At 39.9% G+C, this 21,312-nt stretch overlaps 2 protein-coding genes across 4 annotated transcripts in view; both read left to right on the plus strand.

The window, feature by feature from the left end:
- The window catches only part of LOC136239018 (uncharacterized), a 67,734-nt gene that overhangs the window by 19,302 nt on the left and 27,120 nt on the right, over positions 1-21,312 (plus strand). The window lies entirely within an intron of this gene.
- On the plus strand, positions 148-16,631 carry LOC136238815 (uncharacterized). 3 transcript variants are annotated; one of them, XM_066029416.1, is made up of 4 exons: positions 4,133-4,393; positions 6,462-7,089; positions 13,894-15,667; positions 15,931-16,631. In XM_066029416.1, the coding sequence occupies exons 3-4, from the start codon at positions 14,424-14,426 to the stop codon at positions 16,487-16,489; spliced, it is 1,803 nt and encodes a 600-aa protein (XP_065885488.1). In that variant the 5' UTR covers positions 4,133-4,393; positions 6,462-7,089; positions 13,894-14,423; the 3' UTR covers positions 16,490-16,631. The 3 variants fall into 3 exon arrangements, with proteins under 3 accessions (XP_065885490.1, XP_065885488.1, XP_065885489.1); XM_066029418.1 differs by lacking the exons at positions 4,133-4,393; positions 15,931-16,631 and adding an exon at positions 148-521 and having other exon boundaries at positions 13,894-14,423; XM_066029417.1 differs by lacking the exons at positions 4,133-4,393; positions 6,462-7,089 and having other exon boundaries at positions 13,586-15,667.

Consider the following 21,312-nt stretch of genomic DNA (forward strand, 5'->3'; position numbering starts at 1 on the left):
AACAGCGGGGAGCTCGGTTGACTGCAGCTTTCTGCTCTCACGAATGGCCAGTACAGCGGAACGTAATAGGGAAAATGATAAAGCACAGCGCATCCAGGAGAGTGTCTGGTTGTAAGACGTACTGTGCTTGGTTCCGCAATAATTAAATCGACAAGCGCCACGAGATTAACGTGGCTTGTAAATCAGAGAAGAATCTTAGAATCTAGAATACGAAAATTTGCGATCAGTTCCTGCTACTAAACTGCTGGAAGTATTAATGGAGGGAAATCTTGTTGACCTAAAAGTAGTGGACGAGGAGAAAGTGTTAATCACACAAGTTACTAGCCGTGCAATAGAAGATCTGATGGTGAAGGTGAATGTAAAGGGGCAACGTAATTTTAAAGAAGTAATACTGGCTATCTCACGATTTGCAAGGTGGTTAAGACAGGCAACTTCTAAACCAATTGTAGCATAATGCTTTGTAACACATCCAGAGGTAGTTACTGCTTTGGTGGGTATGGTGGATGATGACATTTGCACTGGTTAGTGTGTGTGTGTGCATGCGTTCTGCAAGTAGCAAAACCCTCAAGGTTAGTGGAGCTAGGAGGGGATTTTCACCCAAGGCTTCCAAAACCAAGCCTACGAGTTTTTGAAATCTTTAGATTTTAGCCAGAATTTCAAAATTAGATTTCACAGTTTTGGTAAAGATTTTAGGATCCCAACTTTACTCATGAGATTTTAAGAATTAGGCATAGATATCAAGTTGAATTCCGTATTTTGGTTTTGTGAGATTTTCCCATCCTTTTTACCAAGGGCCTTCAAACTCACTTCAAAAACACCTGTAGTGTCTCATGTAGTATCTGGGTATATCCGAAAATTTCTGAAAACTTTAAACATTGAGGATTCCAGAGATATCTAGTAAAGATTTCAAGATTGACCTACAAGATTTCCAGCTTGTTGCAGAAGCGCCACAATCATGCATTACGTGATCTGTATTTGGGTTGCAAGTCACGATCGGGATTTGAATAGGCTTTTTAAATAGAGTGGCTAAGCAGTACAATTTGTTTACTTTGTGATAAAAGTACCAAATTTCTGAGTAAGCAGTAGTAAATCATTTGAGATACGATGCCACATCAAAATCATTGCCTTAGGACATGTTTGGAAACTTAGAAATTAGGTTTTAAGCCCATTTCTAGCTGGTCAGGAAACCATACAAACACATCATTGCACAACGCACTTCAAATTTACAGTTGCAATCAGAAAATGTTTCATAAGCTCTTTGTAAACACTTCTAATATTTTAGTGTGAAAGTATAGGCACAATCCAATAGAAATAGTATATTGCAAATCTATGGCTTTGACCCTCCATGGTTCTTAACATGGCAAGCTAATGACCTGGATAGACACCTCCCTTGATCAGCTTTTGGATATGACCATCCCTTGCTTGTGTATTCAGATGCAAAATTTACTATTTAACATTTTATGGCTTCTCTGATACATTTTCATTGGTTTTATTTGTCAGGTTCTTATGATTGGTAATAATGACACCATATATCATATGAAATAGTATGAATCAAGCAAATATTGTACCAAGGTTGGTGTTTTATCAAAAAGTGAACAATATTTTTTGCTTAGCTGCTCTACTATTTATGTTTCTGAATGTAGTAGCAAGCACCCAAGAAATATTCTGAACGCACACACTCTTATATCAAGAGTTAATAATAGTAGGGAGGGAGAGTGTCTAACACTCAATAGGCCTGTATAAAATGAGCGCGTAGAGCACCCCGCTTATTATCGTATACCTTTGTAATTTCCTATAGTGTTGATGACCGCAATAAACACGTTATGTCACATTTTGTATGGCCTTGCAAAATCGATAGTTGGTGAGAAAGCAGTGATGCGAAGGTGGCTACTCCAGTGAGTGATGGGAGAACCAGAGAGAAATCGTTCATAACTTTCATCTGGCGCTTTTTCTTAGGTTGGGATTCTCCAGGCTGTGTTTCATCGGCGCCGCTTCTTTTCCTTGCCATTGCTTTCGTTTGACACTTCTTGGTTACTTCCGGCTCATCACTCCTTGACTGACGCCTCTTCTTGGGCGTTACCTCGGGACGTGGCTGAACGGTAGATTCGTGATGCAATTCTACCTGTGCTTCCGAGCGTGCTTCATCTCCGCTTTTCTTCATTGATCTTCTCTGACGCTTCTTCTTGCTAGGCTGAACTGTTTCTGCTTCAATTTCGGCCAGTACCGAGGGCTGTTCATCACAAATCGACATGTTTGATTGCACACGCTACCTCGCACGTTGCTCACGAGACTGATTCGTGAACAGCTAGTAGTATCGATAACGTCCTTCTGCGGCGTGCCTCATTTCACATCTCCCTTCATGCAATCAACATGTCTGGCCAAGAAGCCAGATTGTCTTACGCGCTCATTTTATACAGGCCTATTGAGCGTTAGACACTCTCCCTCCCTACTATTATTAACTCTTGCTTATATTGCATTGGTAGGTTTCTTAACTAATGACAAATCCCCATCACCTAAATTTAGCAACCAAATTTCCTGACCTTTCCCCACCCTGATAGGTACATTAGTCTGATGTTGTCTGCCTCTTCACTAAAAGTAAGGGTCATACAGCTCCCTTATTACTAAATGCATAAATTCCACGCTAGCCAATTAGTATGTGCCAAATGACGTACAGGGATACGTTGAACAGAAATCGCCTTGGCATAGTTGGCAACATCATTAAAGGACAGTTTTATAGATGAGATTATGTAAGCTGTCTAACTGAATTCCTTTGGAACTGATATGGGATCTGTATTCATCAAACTGTTACTTTTTAGCAAAGGGGTGGGTGGCACCAGACTATTTCTGCATATGCACGTGTGTGTGCACATATCTAACACTTCCATGTGTGTTTGTTTGTGTATGTGTGTGATGGTATCACTTGGCCCATACCAATATTGTGCCTCTTGCAAGCCTCTCGGGGAGGAACAACATGCACATAGGAGAAGGACACGGACTACTCACTACCTGGGTGCACCTTGCTGCTGCTGGACTTACAATGTGTCCTCTGGTTTTTGTGCAGCTGCACCAGTTATGTAGAGCATATTTTCAAATTCCGGACACCACATAACAACAGACTACATTAATTCTGGACACTACTACCCACTCGCACCACTACTACCCATGTACCATAGCTGTGTTTGTAATTATTTGCAATGTGGGTGGTGTGGTCACAAGAGATGACGCCCAATTGTCTAGCTGAATAATCCTGATGTTGAAACATGATATGATGTCAACAAGCATAACTCATTGTAAGGATTTCAGTGTGTAAAGGGGCTTTACTGAAGGTAGTGTTTCAAAGCTTTATCTAGAGTCAGTTGGTGCCATATAACTGATTTACAATACTATGCTAGTCTAGCACTGACCCAATGGCCACTTTAACTATCTGTAAGCCCAGGTTTCACTGCAATAAAGTTTTTAAATGGTTACCTATGCTGGAATGTTGTGTAAGATCCTTCTTATGAAAATGTGTTATTGCTTAACTACCATAAACAAACTGTTTTCTAAAGCGATGTACTGAAATTTGTGAATTGCAATTGGTGGCCTAAATATAGTTCAAATATTAAGGGTTACCTAATTGGTACCTTGACAACTGTAAAAAGGGGAGGGAAGGATTGATTACTGCTTATTAACCACAGGGGCTGACTACGTAGCCGATTGACTTAATACTTCTTTGTGATGTCTAGCTAATTTCTTTCCTGTCCAGTATATGCATCACTGCTCCATTAGTTGATGGTCTGGAAGACCTTGAAAAGCACTTCTTTCAGTGGCTATGCTATGCTGCTCTAGTTTAATGCAAGAACAAGTAATGTAACTAAGTATATACTAAAAGTAGTGCAGTTTTATTTACAGTTAGTGGCTGGGATTGGGTGTTATAATGATGCCCATGTGATTGTCCATAGAATTACTAGTTACCCTATTTGTGGTGTGGCCTGCTGCTGCTGTCTTTGTCCCTTCCTTTTATGGAAGGCCACGTGATCTATAACAAGTAGTGGACAGGACAGTGTGTGTGTGTGTGCGTGCGCGCGCGTATGTGGTGTGGTATGTGTACACAAACCAAGCAAAGTAATATTAGCTGGAATTTCACTAGCCAGCTACCTAGATGTATAGTCTTTTTTTTACGTTTTAATAAACTGTACATACCTTCATAGGAGTGTTGGAGAATGATGTCATCACATGCAGCATCTCATATGATGCTGCGTATTGTGCCATGATGGTTCATGAGTTATTCAGAATGCTAACTGATGTTAGCAATGCTGTGTTAATGAAGGCTGCTAGAGCAGGATTTGTGCACGTTATGTTGAGGGAACTTGCTGTTTTAATGACCGACTTAGGACGCAGTAGCGGCAGTGAGGTATCATACAGTACAGTAGAGTAGTATTGTATAGGAGGGATCTCCTCCAAAATGACGCACACACCCTAAAATGCTACCCATATAACATAAAAGCTTGAAAAGCATTTTAAAAGAAGAGTTTAGTGTTACTTATGCCAGATGTTTAGAGAAAAACAAATATTACATTTTGGAAAACTCCCAAACCCAGTTTTAGTCTGCCTGACCACAGTGAAAAAGTTAGAGGCATAACGATGCGTTGTATGACACCGCAATAACAACTCACCAGTGGCATGTGCCTTTTTGGGTTCCGTTGCGTGTTTACCCTCTGAACCTTTCCTTTTATATAATGCTAGCTTTGTGCAATAAACCCGTATCGAGGTGTTAATTTTGTATTAATACTTTCCATATTTAGATTCCACGCACAAAATTTTTTAAAGTGTTCACGCTGCTGTGAGAAGTACTAGCTAGTAGACAGTGTACGTGCAGCTGCCTGATAGGATTGAGCTTGTCCTTTACAGCTTAGCAGCACGAGTGATACCACGACACACCCCTTAATGATCTAGCTATACTTAATTGATCATATTGACCATCTGTCACGGTGGAAATACCATGCCCCTGAAAAATATTGCATGGGTCGGTTGTCTGGGGCTCTAAAGATACTCTAATAAAGCAGTCACCCTAATAACAGCCATGTTCAATATTGTAATAGAGCAGTCACATGTGTATATTTAGTTATATGGTATAATAAGCTAAACAAACTAGTGTATTTAAATGAAGCAAGTCCACAGAAAAAATTGGAATTTTCAACTAGAGTAGGGACCATAGCACATCGATAAAAAGTACTGAAACAAGTTGGAGTAGTCCATGATATTAAATCACAGTAAAACAATAAGAAGTGTTATATCCCTACTGTGCATTTCCATTATGGTATCTTGAGCACAGTAGGGATATAACACTTCTTATTGTTTTACTGGGATTTAATATTGTGCACTACTCCAGCTTGTTTCATTACTTTTTATTGATGTGCTATGGTCCCTACTCTAGTTCAAAGTTCCAAATTTTTCTGTGTACTTGTTTGTTAACTTTTTTGTAAATAATTGTTATGACTGGTGAACCCACACATACCGCATCTGAAATGGCACCTCGTGCCCCACTATATCAATTATTGTCTGAAAAGTGAAGTATCCATTGCACTTCGTTGTCAGCTATGTTCAACCCGTTACACAACATTTCGGATCAAGGACTGTTCGAAAAGCAGCTCTGCAATCCATACATACTGAAAGAATGGTGCTGTGTGTCCCATTATCATCTGAAAGGTGAAGTATCCATTATGCTTTGTTGTCTGCTGTGTTCAACCCGTTACACAACAGCACGAATGAAGAACTGTTTGAAAAGCACTTCTGCAATCAAAATAGCCACTACGAAAAATACGGATGATTTCCGTTATGAAGGGAAGCCATCACGTGCTACCACCAAATTGACACTTTTCCCTGTCAGCAAAGTTGAATGGGACACAAAGGAGGACACTGGTAAGTCCATGAAGAATGCATTGTATGTACTGCAGTATGCCAAAAGGCACCAGTCGGGCCGAAGCAACGTCGAACAATGATAAAATCAAGGCCATAGCCTTAGCCGTTAACGAGTTACGCTTGTCTGAAGGCATCAGTCAGTTACTCAGTCAGTAGAAAATTCCATTAACTAATTTTATAAAAAAAATCCGTAGGTCAATCTAAAAGCTTGTTTGGACTTAACCAATCTGACTGCCTCATCGTCGTCAGGAAAAATTGAGGCTGGTTTTTGGGTCATGTTATTTTGTGGGCCCCGTCTACTTCTTTGTGGTCCCTACTATATGTACTGTATGATGCAGTAGGGATCAAAGAGATAAAACCTAGAGAGATGATGATGATATTACAACATAGCCCTACAGAAAAATTCCTAGTTTGGCATTAATTTTAATTGCCAATATAGGGATTTTCCCACAGAGGTACGTCATTCATATTTCTTGGTTTTTATTATTTGGATCCCTACTTCATTTTAAATTGAATACAGTATATTTGTATTATTACATGTTTGCTTAATGTTTCTGCAGATTTTAAACCTCCTTATAACTGCTATATTTGGAGTTATACAGAATTTCGCTGCAAAATCAGAGCTGTTAATGTATTTCAAATTTACCAAATTTAATAAAATACTTTCTGCATTCCTACATATTGATGACAAGGTTGTGTATTTAATGTGCTTGTTCACACTTGCTTCCTTAATTGAAATAATCCCAAACAAACACTTAAATACAGTAGTGCTCAGTTCTGAGGAGATATCTTCTTTCGTGGAAATCCTCTGTGAAGCATCAACAGAACCTGATTTAACTGCAAGGAAGGTATACGGATCATGTGTGGTGCCTGTAGAAGATACACTTATACTTTTAAAGCATCTCTGTTGCATTGAACCCAATAGAACTGTTTTAAAGGAACACATTTTGATGATTTTGATGTCCATTGAACTGTGTATCAACAATGGTACAGTTGATCATGTGTTGGTTGCTCTTGATTTGCTGTGGACGCTTATCAGTGATCTTCCTCTATCGTCTGATGATCTTGCCCAGAATGCCAGTACATTGCTGGTCACCATTGACAGCCTTGCTAAGAAAAGAGATAAATCCTCCATTTCTTCTATAGCACTTTGTATCCAGTATACACTGACACCTATTGACGCAAAAGGTCAGAGTATATCAAGACACACGGTAGTGTGTCGTGCGGCCCAAGAAGCCGGCGCGCCACACCCGTCAGGAAGAACGAAAACGTCATTTTCACACCTTTGTATCTCGGTGATTACTTATCCGATTGGAACCAAATTTGCTACACAGTTGCCCGCCAGCCAAAGGAGTCTACATTCCAAATTTGAAGGAAATCGCTCCAGCCATTTCCGAGATACGAGCTGCCAAAGTTTCGTTTTTTTTTCTTCGTTTTTTTTTTCTTCTTCGTCTTTTCGCACACTTGCAAAAATTGCTATAACAAGCAAACGCGTACTCCGATCGCCTTGAAATTTGGCACACAGAAAGGGAGTCCAACGGCGAATCCTAGCATCAAATTTGGTACAAATCCGATGAATGGTTCAGGAGTTATGACCGATTATTCGCGTAAAACAAGATCGATTTGTTGTCACGCCTACAGGGTAAACCGCTTCATGGAATGAGTTGAAAATTGCTATGTAGATGGAGTAACCTTCGTAGGAGTGCCTTTTGGTGGTTTGAAAGGAATCGAGATAAAGACCACGGAGATATGACACAAAACCCAACCTGTGTCACAATTACGCGATCGATTTTTATGAATAAAAAAGTATTAGTTTTCACGCCTACTAGACAAACCGCTTATAGCAATGAGCTGAAAATCGGTGTATAGCTGGAATAATCTTCATAGAAAGTCCTTGCAGTAGTACAGAAGAATAGGATTACAAACCACTGAGTTATGATTCGAAAGCCAACTCCGTGTAGCAAATGCGAGATCGAGATACTCTAATAGAACAGTCACCCTAATAGAGCATTCAGCTAATTTATTTATTCCATTATAGAATTTTATTACATCACAAGTTATTCTGTAGGGAGTTCAGCTGCAAACAGTTAATCTTATAGACAGTTCAGCAAGACAGTCACCATGTGGAGAGTTAAGCAAATATATCACTATAGAGATTCAGAACATTACAAGTCACACTGAAGAAGTTCAGCTATAAACAAGTCATGCACTGTGTAGAGAATTCAGCTACAATTAAGTCACTCTCTAGAGAATTCAGTTACACAGAATTCAGCTACAATTAAGTCACTCTCTAGAGAATTCAGTTACACAGAATTCAGCTACACACAAGTCACTGTGGAGAGAGTTCAGCTACAAACAAATTACCCTTTAGAGTGATCAGCTACAAACAAAACACTTTGCAGGGTGTTCAGCTGCAACAAATCAACCTTTAGAGCGATCAGCAATGAACAAATCAACACAAATCTACCTGTAGAGAGATAAGCTAGAAACAAATCACCCTGTAGAGAGTTCAGCTACAAAAAATCACCCTGTAGAGACATCAGCTAGAAACTAGACACAATGTAAGGAATTCAGCTACAAGCAATCACCCTGTAGAGAGTTCAGCTAAAACAAATCAACCTGCAGAGAGATCAGCTACAAACAAATCACCTTATAGACAGTTCAGCTACAAACAAATTACCTTGTAGAGAGATCGGCTACAAAGAAATCAACCTGCAGAGAGATCAGCTACACACAATTCAACTTGTAGAGAGATCAGCTACAAACAAATCACCCTGTAGAGAGATCAGCTACAAACTAGACACAATGTAAGGAGTTCAGCTACAAGCAAATCACCCTGTAGAGAGTTCAGCTACAAACAAACCAACCTGTAGAGCGATCAGCTAGAAACAAATTACCCTGAAGAGAGGTCAACTACAAAAAATCACCCTGTAGAGATATCAGCTAGAAGCAAATCACCCTGAAGAGAGGTCAGCTACAAAAAATCACCTTGTAGAGAAATCAACTACAAACAAAACACTTTGTAGAGAGTTCAGCTACAAACAAATCAACCTTTAGAACGATCAGCAACAAACAAATCAACCTGTAGAGAGATAAGCTAGAAACAAATCACCCTGTAGAGAGTTCAGCTAAAACAAATCAATCTGCAGAGAGATCAGCTACGTACAAATCACCTTATAGATAGTTCAGCTACAAACAAATGACCTTGTATAGAGATCAGCTACAAACAAATCACCCTGTAGAGAGATCAGCTACAAACTAGACACAATGTAAGGAGTTCAGCTACAAGCAAATTACCCTGTAGAGAGTTCATCTACAAACAAATCAACCTGTAGAGCAATCAGCTAGAAACAAATCACCCTGAAGAGAGGTCAGCTACAAAAAATCACCCTGTAGAGAGATCAGCTAGAAACAAATCACCCTGAAGAGAGGTCAGCTACAAAAAAATCACCCTGTAGAGAGATCAGCTACAAACAAATTGCCCTGTAGAGAGATCGGCTACAAACAAATCAACCTGCAGAGAGATCAGCTACACACAAATCAACTTGTAGAGAGTTCAGCTACAAACAAATTACCCTGTAGAGAGATCGGCTACAAACAAATCAGCCTGTAGAGAGTTCAGCTAAAACAAATCAACCTGCAGAGAGATCAACTACAAACAAATCACCTTATAGAGAGTTCAGCTACAAACAAATTACCCTATAGAGAGATCGGCTACAAACAAATCAACCTGCAGAGAGATCAGCTACACACAAATCAACTTGTAGAGAGATCAGCTACAAACAAATCACCCTGTAGAGAGATCAGCTAGAAACTACACACAATGTAAGGAGTTCAGCTACAAATAAATCACCCTGTAGAGAGTTCAGCTACAAACAAATCACCTTTTAGACAGTTCAGCTACAAACAAATTGCCCTGTAGAGAGATCGGCTACAAAAAAATCAACCTGCAGAGAGATCAGCTACACACAAATCAACTTGTAGAGAGTTCAGCTACAAACAAATTACCCTGTAGAGAGATCGGCTACAAACAAATCAGCCTGTAGAGAGTTCAGCTAAAACAAATCAACCTGCAGAGAGATCAACTACAAACAAATCACCTTATAGAGAGTTCAGCTACAAACAAATTACCCTATAGAGAGATCGGCTACAAACAAATCAACCTGCAGAGAGATCAGCTACACACAAATCAACTTGTAGAGAGATCAGCTACAAACAAATCACCCTGTAGAGAGATCAGCTAGAAACTACACACAATGTAAGGAGTTCAGCTACAAATAAATCACCCTGTAGAGAGTTCAGCTACAAACAAATCACCTTTTAGACAGTTCAGCTACAAACAAATTGCCCTGTAGAGAGATCGGCTACAAAAAAATCAACCTGCAGAGAGATCAGCTACACACAAATCAACTTGTAGAGAGTTCAGCTACAAACAAATTACCCTGTAGAGAGATCGGCTACAAACAAATCAGCCTGTAGAGAGTTCAGCTAAAACAAATCAACCTGCAGAGAGATCAGCTACACACAATTCAACTTGTAGAGAGATCAGCTACAAACAAATCACCCTGTAGAAAGATCAGCCAGAAACTAGACACAATGTAAGGAGTTCAGCTGCAAGCAAATCACCGTGTAGAGAGTTCAGCTACAAACAAACCAACCTGTAGAGCGATCAGCTAGAAACAAATCACCCTGAAGAGAGGTCAGCTACAAAAAATCACCCTGTAGAGATATCAGCTAGAAACAAATCACCCTGAAGAGAGGTCAGCTACAAAAAATCACCTTGTAGAGAGATCAACTACAAACAAAACATTTTGCAGAGAGTTCAGCTACATACAAATCAACCTTTAGAGCGATCAGCAACAAACAAATCAACCTGTAGGGAGATCATCTAGAAACAAATCAACCTGCAGAGTGATCAGCTACAAACAAATCAGCTTGTAGAGAGGTCAGTTACACACAAATCAACCTGTACAGAGATAAGCTAAAAACAAATCAGAGTTCAGCTAAAACAAATCAATCTGCAGAGAGATTAGCTACATACAAATCACCTTATAGATAGTTCAGCTACAAACAAATTACCTTGTAGAGAGATCGGCTACAAACAAATCACCCTGCAGAGAGATCAGCTACACACAAATCAACTTGTATAGAGATCAGCTACAAACAAATCACCCTGTAGAGAGATCAGCTAGAAACTACACACAATGTAAGGAGTTCAGCTACAAACAAATCACCCTGTAGAGAGATCAGCTTAAAACTAGACACAAAGTAAAGAGTTCAGCTACAAGCAAGGTACCCTGTAGAGAGTTCATCTACAAGCAAATCAACCTGCAGAGCTATCAGCTAGAAACAAATCACCCTGAAGAGAGGTCAGCTACAAAAAATCACCCTGTAGAGAGATCAGCTAGAAACAAATCACCCTGAAGAGAGGTCAGCTACAAACAAAACACTTTGCAGAGAATTCAGCTAGAAACAAATCACCCTGAAGAGAGGTCAGCTACAAACAAAACACTTTGCAGAGAATTCAGCTACAAACAAATCAGCTTGTAGAGAGATCAGTTACACACAAATCAACCTGTAGAGAGATATGCTAGAAACAAATCACCCTGTAGAGAGTTCAGCTACAAGCAAAACACCCTGTAGAGAGTTTAGCAACAAAGAAACTACAATGTAGAGAGTTCAGCTGCAAACAAATCACCTTATAGAGAGTTCAGCTACAAACAAATCACCCTGTAGAGAGATCAGCTAGAAACTAGACACAATGTAAGGAGTTCAGCTACAAGCAAATCACCCTTTAGTGAGTTCAGCTACAAACAAATCAACCTGCAGTGAGATCACCTACAAAAAAGCACCTTGTACAGAGTTCAGCTACAAACAAATTACCCTGTAGAGAGATCGGCTACAAACAAATCAACCTGTAGAAAGATCAGCTACACACAAATCAACTTGTAGAGAGATCAGCTACAAACAAATCACCCTGTAGAGAGATCAGCTACAAACTAGACACAATGTAAGGAGTTCAGCTACAAGTAAATCACCCTGTAGAGAGTTCAGCTAAAACAAATCAAAATGCAGAGAGATCAGCTACAAATAAATCACTTTATAGACAGTTCAGCTACAAACAAATCACCCTGTAGAGAGATCAGCTAGAAACTAGATACAATGCAAGGAGTTCAGCTACAAGCAAAATCACCCTTTAGTGAGTTCAGCTACAAACAAATCAACCTGCAGTGAGATCACCCACAAAAACGCACTTGTACAGAGTTCAGTTACAAACAAATTACCCTGTAGAGAGATCAGGTTGAAGAGTTCACCTTGTAGAGAGTTCAGCAGCAAAGAAACCACCATGTAGAGAGTTCAGCTGCAAACAATTCACCCAGTAGAAAGATCAGCTAGAAGAAGTTACCTTGTAGAGAATTCAGTTACCAAGAAACCATCATAAAGAGAGTTCAGCTACAAAGAAATTACCCCGTAGAGAGTTCAGCTAGAAGAAGTCACCTTGTAAAGAGTTCAGCTACAAAGAAACCATCATGTAGAGAGTTCAGATGCAAACAAATCACTCTGTAGAGAGTTCAGCTACAAAGAAACTGCCATGTAGAGAGTTCAGCCTCATACAAACCACCTTGTAGAGAATTCAACTACAACAAATCACCCTGTAGAGAAGAAGTTACCTTGTAGAGAGTTCAGCTACAAAGAAACCATCATGTAGAGAGTTTAGCTGCAAACAAATCACCTGTAGAGAGTTCAGCTAGAAACAAATCATCCCGTAGAGAGATCAGCTGGACGAAGTCACGTTGTAGAGAGTTCAACTACAAAGAAACCATCATGTAGACAGTTCAGCTGCAAACAAATCACCCTGCAGAGAGTTCAGCTACAAAAAAATCACCCTGTAGAGAGTTCAGCTAGACGAAGTCACCTTATAGAGAGTTCAGCTACAAAGAAACCATCATGTAGAGAGTTCGGCTACAAAGACACCACCATGTAGAGAGTTTAGCTGCAAACAAATCACCTGTAAAGAGTTCAGCTAGAAACAAAATACCCTGTAGAGAGACCAGCTAGAAGAGGTTACCTTGTAGAGAGTTCAGCTACAAAGAAACCATCCTGTATATAGTTCAGCTACATTTCAAGTCACCCAGTAGAGAGATCAGCTGCAAAAAAATATCCTGTTGGGATGGGCATGTAATAAATATATGTATATAACTTGTATAATTACTAATAAAATCAAAAATAATTGAAGCACTAGAATTCTTCTTTAAGTTCTTTTCTTCTTCCTGTAGTAAAGAAAAAAACACATGGGTTAAAAAAGCCCCAAAGCCAGCCATAGGCCAGCTTTGCAGTATACAAATACAAAAAGAAGTGATATCTAATCAAAAACAGCCAAGCTGTAAAAAAAGGTGCGGCCCCCAAAAAGGCCATGGTGAAAAAAGATGTAAAATCCAAGGTGGCGGCCAAGAAATGGCTGTGATGGTAGGTTAATGGTTACATTTTAATAACGACAATTCAGGTGAATTTTGTGCCGCTTGGTCTTGGCACCAAATTCACCTGAATTGTTGTTATTAAAATGTAACCATTAACCTACCATCACAGCCATTTCTTGGCCGCCACCTTGGATTTCACATCTTTTTTTCACCATGGCCTTTTTGGGGGCCGCACCTTTTTTTACAGCTTGGCTGTTTTTGATTAGATTATAGTATAACATGGCTAGTTGCATAGTCTGATCATTTAACGCCAGCCACATATTGATGTTCCAAACATCAATAAACAGTTGGCAGGCAAATTTGTCTGGCTATGTGAGACTAATAAAAAACTATAATTTTTAATAAAAACTAACCAAAAACTGTCAACGACTAATAATTGGTGTTACCATTTAATTTTTAAAAGTTTTTTGTAATAATTAATACAGTACACTCTTAAAATTTATAAGTTGTTCCTAATAATAATTATAGGAAGTATATTACAATGATAAGTTGATAACTTCTATATTTGTTTTAGATTTGGGTCTTCTTTTGGTTTTGTCTGAAGGAGCATATCAACATAGGAGATATGAGAGATGCATTCAGTGGTGTGGAATGCTTTTTACTTGTGCTGAATCAGAAAAAAGAAATTCTGCAAAAGCATTAGCTAAGGCATTCTCAGGAAAATCATACTTTCACATCTACCGCAGAAAGCAACAGTTATTTCAAGAAGTTCAATCTGAGCTATCATCAAAAGAATTTCACCTCCAAAGTGATTCAGTATACAACAAGGCCACAAGAGCAATTGTTGATCTAGGAGAAGCATTTGAAGCAGACTTATCAGTAGCAGATGAAGAAGGTTTACGGTTTTTAGATATCAGTATTATCGATCTTGTGTGTCACACCAATGGCCTCAAAGACATCGCACGTTGTTTGCTTTGTCGAAAGAAATCCAAACTACTGCGAAGTCATCTTTGTCCAGATGCCATACTCAGAGCTTTTGCTACTGGCTTACCAGAAACTCAGACTAAATGAATATTCAACATTTCATTTTTCAAAGATGGTGAAATGAAGTCTCCACACACGATAGTCAAATGGCTATTCTGTCAAAATTGTGAGGGAATTCTTTGCAAGGATGGGGAGGCTTATTTTGTATCCAAGTTTTTTCGCAAAGTTTATGATGTGCGCAACTATCAAAAGCCAAGTGAAGAAATGATCATTGACTACGGTGAATGGCTGTATCGTTTTGCACTTGGAATTGTCTTTAGAAGTCTTATCAATGAGGCCATTACTTCTTTCATAAATGAAGATGAAATATACACACTTTTCATACAATGTCGAAAGCTTTTACTCACTAAGAGTTTAATGGAAGATCTTGAAAAACCTTGCATTTATCTTCTTGTTAGTCCTAACATCCCTAGCACCGGTGCTGGTTTCATTGGCAACTTGCACAATGCACCTTTTGTTTTTGCTCTAACAAACAAAAGTTTGAAAACCGGAAAGCAAACAGTTTCGTATGCTCATTTTTTGTTGTCTAGAATTGGCATTTTTAATTTCCTTGTTTTGTTTAAGCCAGCTGACTCTACGCTTATTGCAGATGAATGCATTATACGTCCTGAAGGTGGAAAATTTAGAATTCCTTCAGAAAGCTTTCGGAAAAAGATGATTCCCAAAGGTGTGACTAGTGTTTTAGATGGCTTGGCAGTGGTCTCACAAAAGAATTTACTAGAAATAGACAAAGCAACAGTTTATACTCTTCATAAAACACTTCATCCCAGTGATAGTGAAATTCCACCTTCTGAACTTGCAAAGGAAACATATGGAACACTACCAGCATTGGAATATGACTTTGATAAAATTTTGAAGGGTGAACTTACCAATCATTTTTCATCAGAGAATCCACAGAATATAAATTTGCTGCCCAAAGGCATGGAAATTGATTATGAAAAAGATCTGGTAATTCTTCCTGAAAATTACTCTATTATTTTCCACGGCACATTTCAGGGCAAAACAGATAGAAATGACAGCTATGAAGGGACCCTGTTCCTTGTATCTGGAGACAATCCTCTGAAACCTTACGTCCTTATGTTGTGCGTAAAACCTGGGCTCACTGTTAGTCTCGGGTATGTCATATCACCGGATACCCTTTGCCCTATTGAACTACTACAAGATCAAAACCCAAAAATATTTTTGCATGACATGGAAAAACATCTAAATGCTTTTACTTGTATCCAGAGAGCATTGCCTCATTTCTTGAAAATGAAAGGGCTTAAAACATACCACACTGTCATTCATCATTCTTACCTTAAATGGTGAGTAACAATATGTCTTATCTTTTTATATACCATGGTCAACATACATATATGCATGCATGCATAATACACACACACACACACACACACACTACACACACGCATAACGAACATACATATGTACATGTAAACACATAATTTTTCACTACAATTTGTTATTTTATGCTTGTATGGCTCCCACGTACTGTAAATGGTCTATATGCACTGCATAGCTAAATGCTCTGATATCATATAATTAGATTTGTGAATGAATGTCACTATAGGGCTGTCACATATGATCTGGTTTGTGAAAAGCGCTGTTGGTACTGTGACCAGCGTTGCAGCAATTGCTTGAAGCCATCTTTCTCCAGTTACAACACCAGTCACCCCAGTATGCTGCTCATGAAGTTCTGCAGTAAAACTTGTCAAGACACTTACACTTTGGGTCAACTGCCACCTTCACCAGTTTTAGATGTTTCACCCCATCTTATGCTCTTCAACAAAAGATTTCCATTACCATTAAAGCCTAATGGTTTTATTTATGCACGTGTTGGGGTTTTCTTAGGTGATGGTAGCAAATCTTTTTCAAAAAATGATGCTTATGTAGTATACCAACATCGTGCACCATTTAGCCAGACATTTTTGGAATATTTCTTGACTAATGACTTTTCCATAAGGCAGCCTTTAAGGTACTACAGTGAAGAGGACACGGAGCAAGTACTACAGTCAGAGCTGCACATAGTATTTATTCGTCTAGCACTGCAAGCAGAAGTTAAAGGAATGAAAATAAAAGATTTGAATGAACTCATAGATGACAAACTTAAAGCAGAAAACCAGCCATGAGAATTGCTGATAGTAACTTTATAAGTAGCCACACACGTACAATTAGCTTAGCTACAACCATAAGTGTGTTATGTACTATGCACATAATGTTATCCACCATGCTTGTTCAATGACGTTATAACATACTATAGACTTTAGTTTCTTAAAGGAATAATTCTATGTGAATGTCACACGAGCCTGAGGGCCGTCAGGCCCGAAGGCGGGTATCACTCTTTTCACCCTATTTCATAACCCTACAGAACTTAGACAAAAAACGGTGAACCAAAAAGGCGAGAAAAAAAAGTGCAGTATTGAAGAGGGATCGAACCCAGGATCCCAGTGTGATGGTCCAGTGTGCTACCAATTATGCTACCGCTGCTAGCTCCCTTGATTCCCTTCTTTTGTATCTTATAAATGTGACTAACGAAATTAGCTGTATATAGTAAGAAGAAGAAGAAACCAAAACTAAACTCAAACCCTAACGCTAACACTACTAGACGCTTCCCCTAAAGTCTACTACTTGTGGCAACTACTGGACACTTCCCCTAAGGTCTACTACTCGCGGCAACTACTGGACGCATCCCCTAAGGTCGACTACTCGCGGCAATTACTAGATGCGTGCCCTAAAGTCGAAGAGAGAGAGCAACAACTACAGTAGGAAGTCTGGATGCTTTTGAGCTTAATATTACGTAAGGGTTATGAAAGGTGGTGAAAAGAGTAAAACCCGCCCGAAGGCAAGTGCATTTATACAGGCAGAGCACGAGTGCACGTTGTATAACTGTTATGTACCACTCACCTAATAGGTGGGGAGAGTCTCACAAGACAGCTGTAACACTTATAAAGGCCAGGTTTCTAACATCGATTGTGGGTAACCAAGCTGGACGTTGCGATGACGTTCCCCCTGCAGCCACCTGAGATATTGAAAGCTAGTACGCTATGGATTATATCACTAACCTGCATTCGCTGTTCGACTCTCATCATGTAGTGCTCAGCATGCCAGCGTGATCACTCAATCGCCATATAGACTAAGCACCAGACTAATCGCCATAGTGATTCTCTCGAGCGAAAAAAAGCAGCTAAATAGACGGTTTAAGTAAACAAAACCTAACTACAAAACGATACTAGTCTAATTCTTACTATTCACACTGGCTAAACTCGAATCTGGTGGCATGACAAAACTGGTTACCACAATCGAACGTAAAGGTTAGTATTATTTAGAATATATATATATTTTTGTTATTTTTTTCCCGGGCTAGATGTAATGCCCTTTCCTACCACCCCCAGCACAAGAGATAAACGTGCTGGACAAGAACTGAAAAGCGGGACATCTAAAAGTCCCTAGGGCCATTTGTTAGGCCCATTTCCGGGGAAGCATCTGGTGATCTAAAAGAGATGGAGCGGCTTCCACGGATGCACATTGTCGCTGACCTCAACAGGGAGAAAGACAGGGTACAGCGAATCCACGCCAAAGTACTACTGTATGATAAAGCACTACGTTTGGAAAGGAGGTCAGCAAGCCGGCGATAAAATGTGATGGCTTCCTTTCCCATGCCCCCAGTTGTGGCAAACACCAATGGAGTAAAAGATGCAAACTCCACCTCACGGACACGGTCACCATACTCCCTCTTCTTCTGCATCTCATGACGCCTATACACAGGTGGTATCGAAACATTGCGGTAGCTTTGTGCGTTTGGGTGAAAAACTCTTACATCGAAAAAGGAACTTTGCCGCCGCCCCCAAAATCCGCGTGCATGAATGTCAGCCCTGGCATCATCTTGGCAGTTAGCTGATCGAGGGGTAAGTTCTTCGCCACTCAGGGATTGAAGTGGTGGCTCAATTGCAACATTAGTACAAACATTTGAAAGTAATTCAGCAGTTGTATCACGCAGGTCGTTGTGGCGAAAAAAAGTCAAACCACCATGTCGACAGATCATTGCATGATCAGCAGTGAAAGGCGAGCCACACACACAGTGGCTAGGAGTATTCAGTAAAGTCCATCCATAACGCAGGTGAAGAGCATCCCAGAACTCCTGCTTTGTCAGATGGTAACCCTGGTCTTGCAGTGGTAAAGCCAGAAGCCAAGAAGAGGCTCCAGGTTCACTATTCAGATCAATAGCTCTTTGAAGCTGTGAAGAGAGACCATTTCTGATCTCAAGAGCCCGTTTCTTAGAAGCCTCACGCCGGTGTTGGTGAACCTGAGCCTTGATGGATCGAGTATCTGGGGGATGAGCATGTGCTACCTGACTAATAATCAAGTCTTTTAATGGTGCAGTAATTCGCAGGGAAGCATCAAACTGAGATTCACAGAAAGCTGTAGGGTCACCCATACCGAGCCCACCGAAACGACATGGCAGAGAGAACAACTCACGTTCACCGGTGGCGCATGCAACATGTCCAGTGATAGAAGGAAAAAGTTTGAGTCTTATAGCATCCTCTAATGGCTGAAGTAAAGAACTAATGTTTGGAATGGTTCTCATCAGGTAGACCCAGCGGCCCATCATACCGTGGGTAAAAAAATATATTTGTTTTATTGAGTCATTGTCAAAGTGGACTACAGTTTAATCTGGGCTAAGATGGCATCAGACTAGTAAGGTGTATAAGTACGTTTATATATATGTAGACTAGAGTTGTGGCCACACGTGTTGGCTTTTTCGATTGCCATTGGTTGCTTGTAAACATTATACGTATTGGTGACGTTATGGCCCACAATCGACCTTTACATGTCAGGCTATAAAAGAATTCGAGTGATCTGTGAAGTGTCTTTCCACCTATTAGGTGAGGTGTCGTAGTGGTCTTCGCCACCGGCACTTGTGCTATGCTGCACAAAACCGCAGCCAGTGCAATATCTGTATATTGCACTGCGGTCGGTGCATTATAACTTATAATGCACTCGTTGTGGTCTACCAAACCGCAACGACTGCGTTATAAGTTATAATGCACTCGCTGCGGTCTGCAGCCATGCAATATACAAATTATGGCACTGGCGGTGCCTTTGAACTACCCACGCAGAGTGGTACATACTACTATAAACACAATGTATATGGGATTATTATTTTAAGGTTACGGGTTACCCATTAAATAATTTTGTAGGCGCTTTGCTTATAGATCTGTTTTAACCGTTTTGCATGGAAGAACGCACTAAAATAACATGGTATATTAACGTACAAGAAATACCAAAAGCGGCGATACACTCAACAAGGGATGCGCTTGTACAGAAATGCAGGTACTAAACAGCGAAACTGTTGAGTTGCTATTCATCAAAAACCAGGTTTCATGGGAAGCCAGATCATGATATTCAGCATTAATAAGCTATTACTTAGTGATTTCTAGGTCGTCACGAACGAATTGAGTTGTTATCCGATTGTAACAGCACTGTAGTGCACTCGCGGTATTTCCGTAGCAGAACTAATTGCCATTATCCTTGAAAGATACGATAATTAACCAGCTTCTAGTCAGTTTTCCCATAAAGTCTCCACGACAGGACCTAGATAATATAACCACCCATTGACACTGCTATAAAAAACTAGTGCTAATGGGCTGACAGCTGCTATTTTTGATGAATAATAACCACATTAAGCAGTAGCGCTAAACGCCAGTTCAACCACATTGCGGGGACTTAATTTTACGCTTGACTACCTTCCGCAGTAAATTATTAACACTCACTTTGTACGATTCCTCTGCTATTATCACGTGGCTATACAATGCTTTAAAGTTAACGACCTTCTCGAGTTTCGTGCCAATATTGCACCAACCATTATCGCACATCGGAAAATAATAACCTATTATTAAGCGCCTAACCCGTAACCTTAAAGCAATTTTATTTTATAGTGGACTATAAGAAAGAGAACTTAAACTAGTTTGATTGTAAGGTAATTTTTAATCAGAGAGTAGACCATTAATTGGAATATTTTTGAAAATATCCATCTCAAGATTGGATCTTGAGATGCTTTTAGTCAATTAAAGCCTTAATTGTAGTAAACCAGGGGCGTAGCTAGCCAGAAGGTGATGGAGGGGCAGGCATGCCCCCACGAAACACTCAAAATCATTCATGATTGCAAAAAAGGCTAATGACCCAATGGTGGGCTAGCCAACATACGGTGTTGTATTATTACAGCTTAAATAACTAGCTACGTAACTATTTCAGTACTGACTGCTCCAATCGAGGTAGCTATATTCGTCGAGCATCATCGCACGTGCCACAACTGTACTCCAACAAATTCATCCACAGTCCCGTAGAGCTAATACTTTAGTGCAAATACAGGTTACTTTACGTTAGCCACAGCCTGTGCTGCAGTCCTAGCACACTGCTGACAGGATGACGTATTCACTCACTTCACTCAAATGCTATGTATTGCACGAAATCCCACCTGTCTTGCTAGCAGAACTTGTAAGCTTGACTGATCCACCTGACTGACTGACTGACTGACTGACAAAGTAAAAACAGACTGCACTGCCGTACGTACAAAGGTCCAGTGTGATCGACTCGATAAAATAAACTTGGTACATTTATTTAGCTAACACTTTATCATCTCGTAGGCAGTAGGTTCGTAGCGTCATTTGGTCTCCTTTGTCACTTGTGAGTTGTGACTCCTGCCGCGGAGAAGCGGGTCACTCTTTTTAGATTCAAAAATGTTCTATCACGCGAGTAATCTAGGCTAAATATAGAAGTATGTCTCTAATATTTTCGTTCGATGGATTCACGAGCGAGTTGAATGTTGTGTGTGCGCATTCACTAGCAACCCCTGGTGATACCGCGTAGTGGTGTACATAATTTACAGTCATTTGCGTGTCAGTTTAATACTGGTAAACTTGTGACGAAGGTTTAAAAAAAATCATTTAGTGAT

Source organism: Dysidea avara, chromosome 11 (assembly GCF_963678975.1).
Source record: "Dysidea avara chromosome 11, odDysAvar1.4, whole genome shotgun sequence".
Classification (NCBI taxonomy): domain Eukaryota; kingdom Metazoa; phylum Porifera; class Demospongiae; order Dictyoceratida; family Dysideidae; genus Dysidea; species Dysidea avara.

Bases quoted from the DNA above. Each gene is read 5' to 3' on its own strand.
- LOC136238815 (XM_066029416.1), top strand. From the start codon at position 14,424: ATGAAGTCTCCACACACGATAGTCAAATGGCTATTCTGTCAAAATTGT. The intron at 15,668-15,930 runs GTGAGTAACAAT...ATGTCACTATAG, and splicing joins CATCATTCTTACCTTAAATG to GGCTGTCACATATGATCTGG.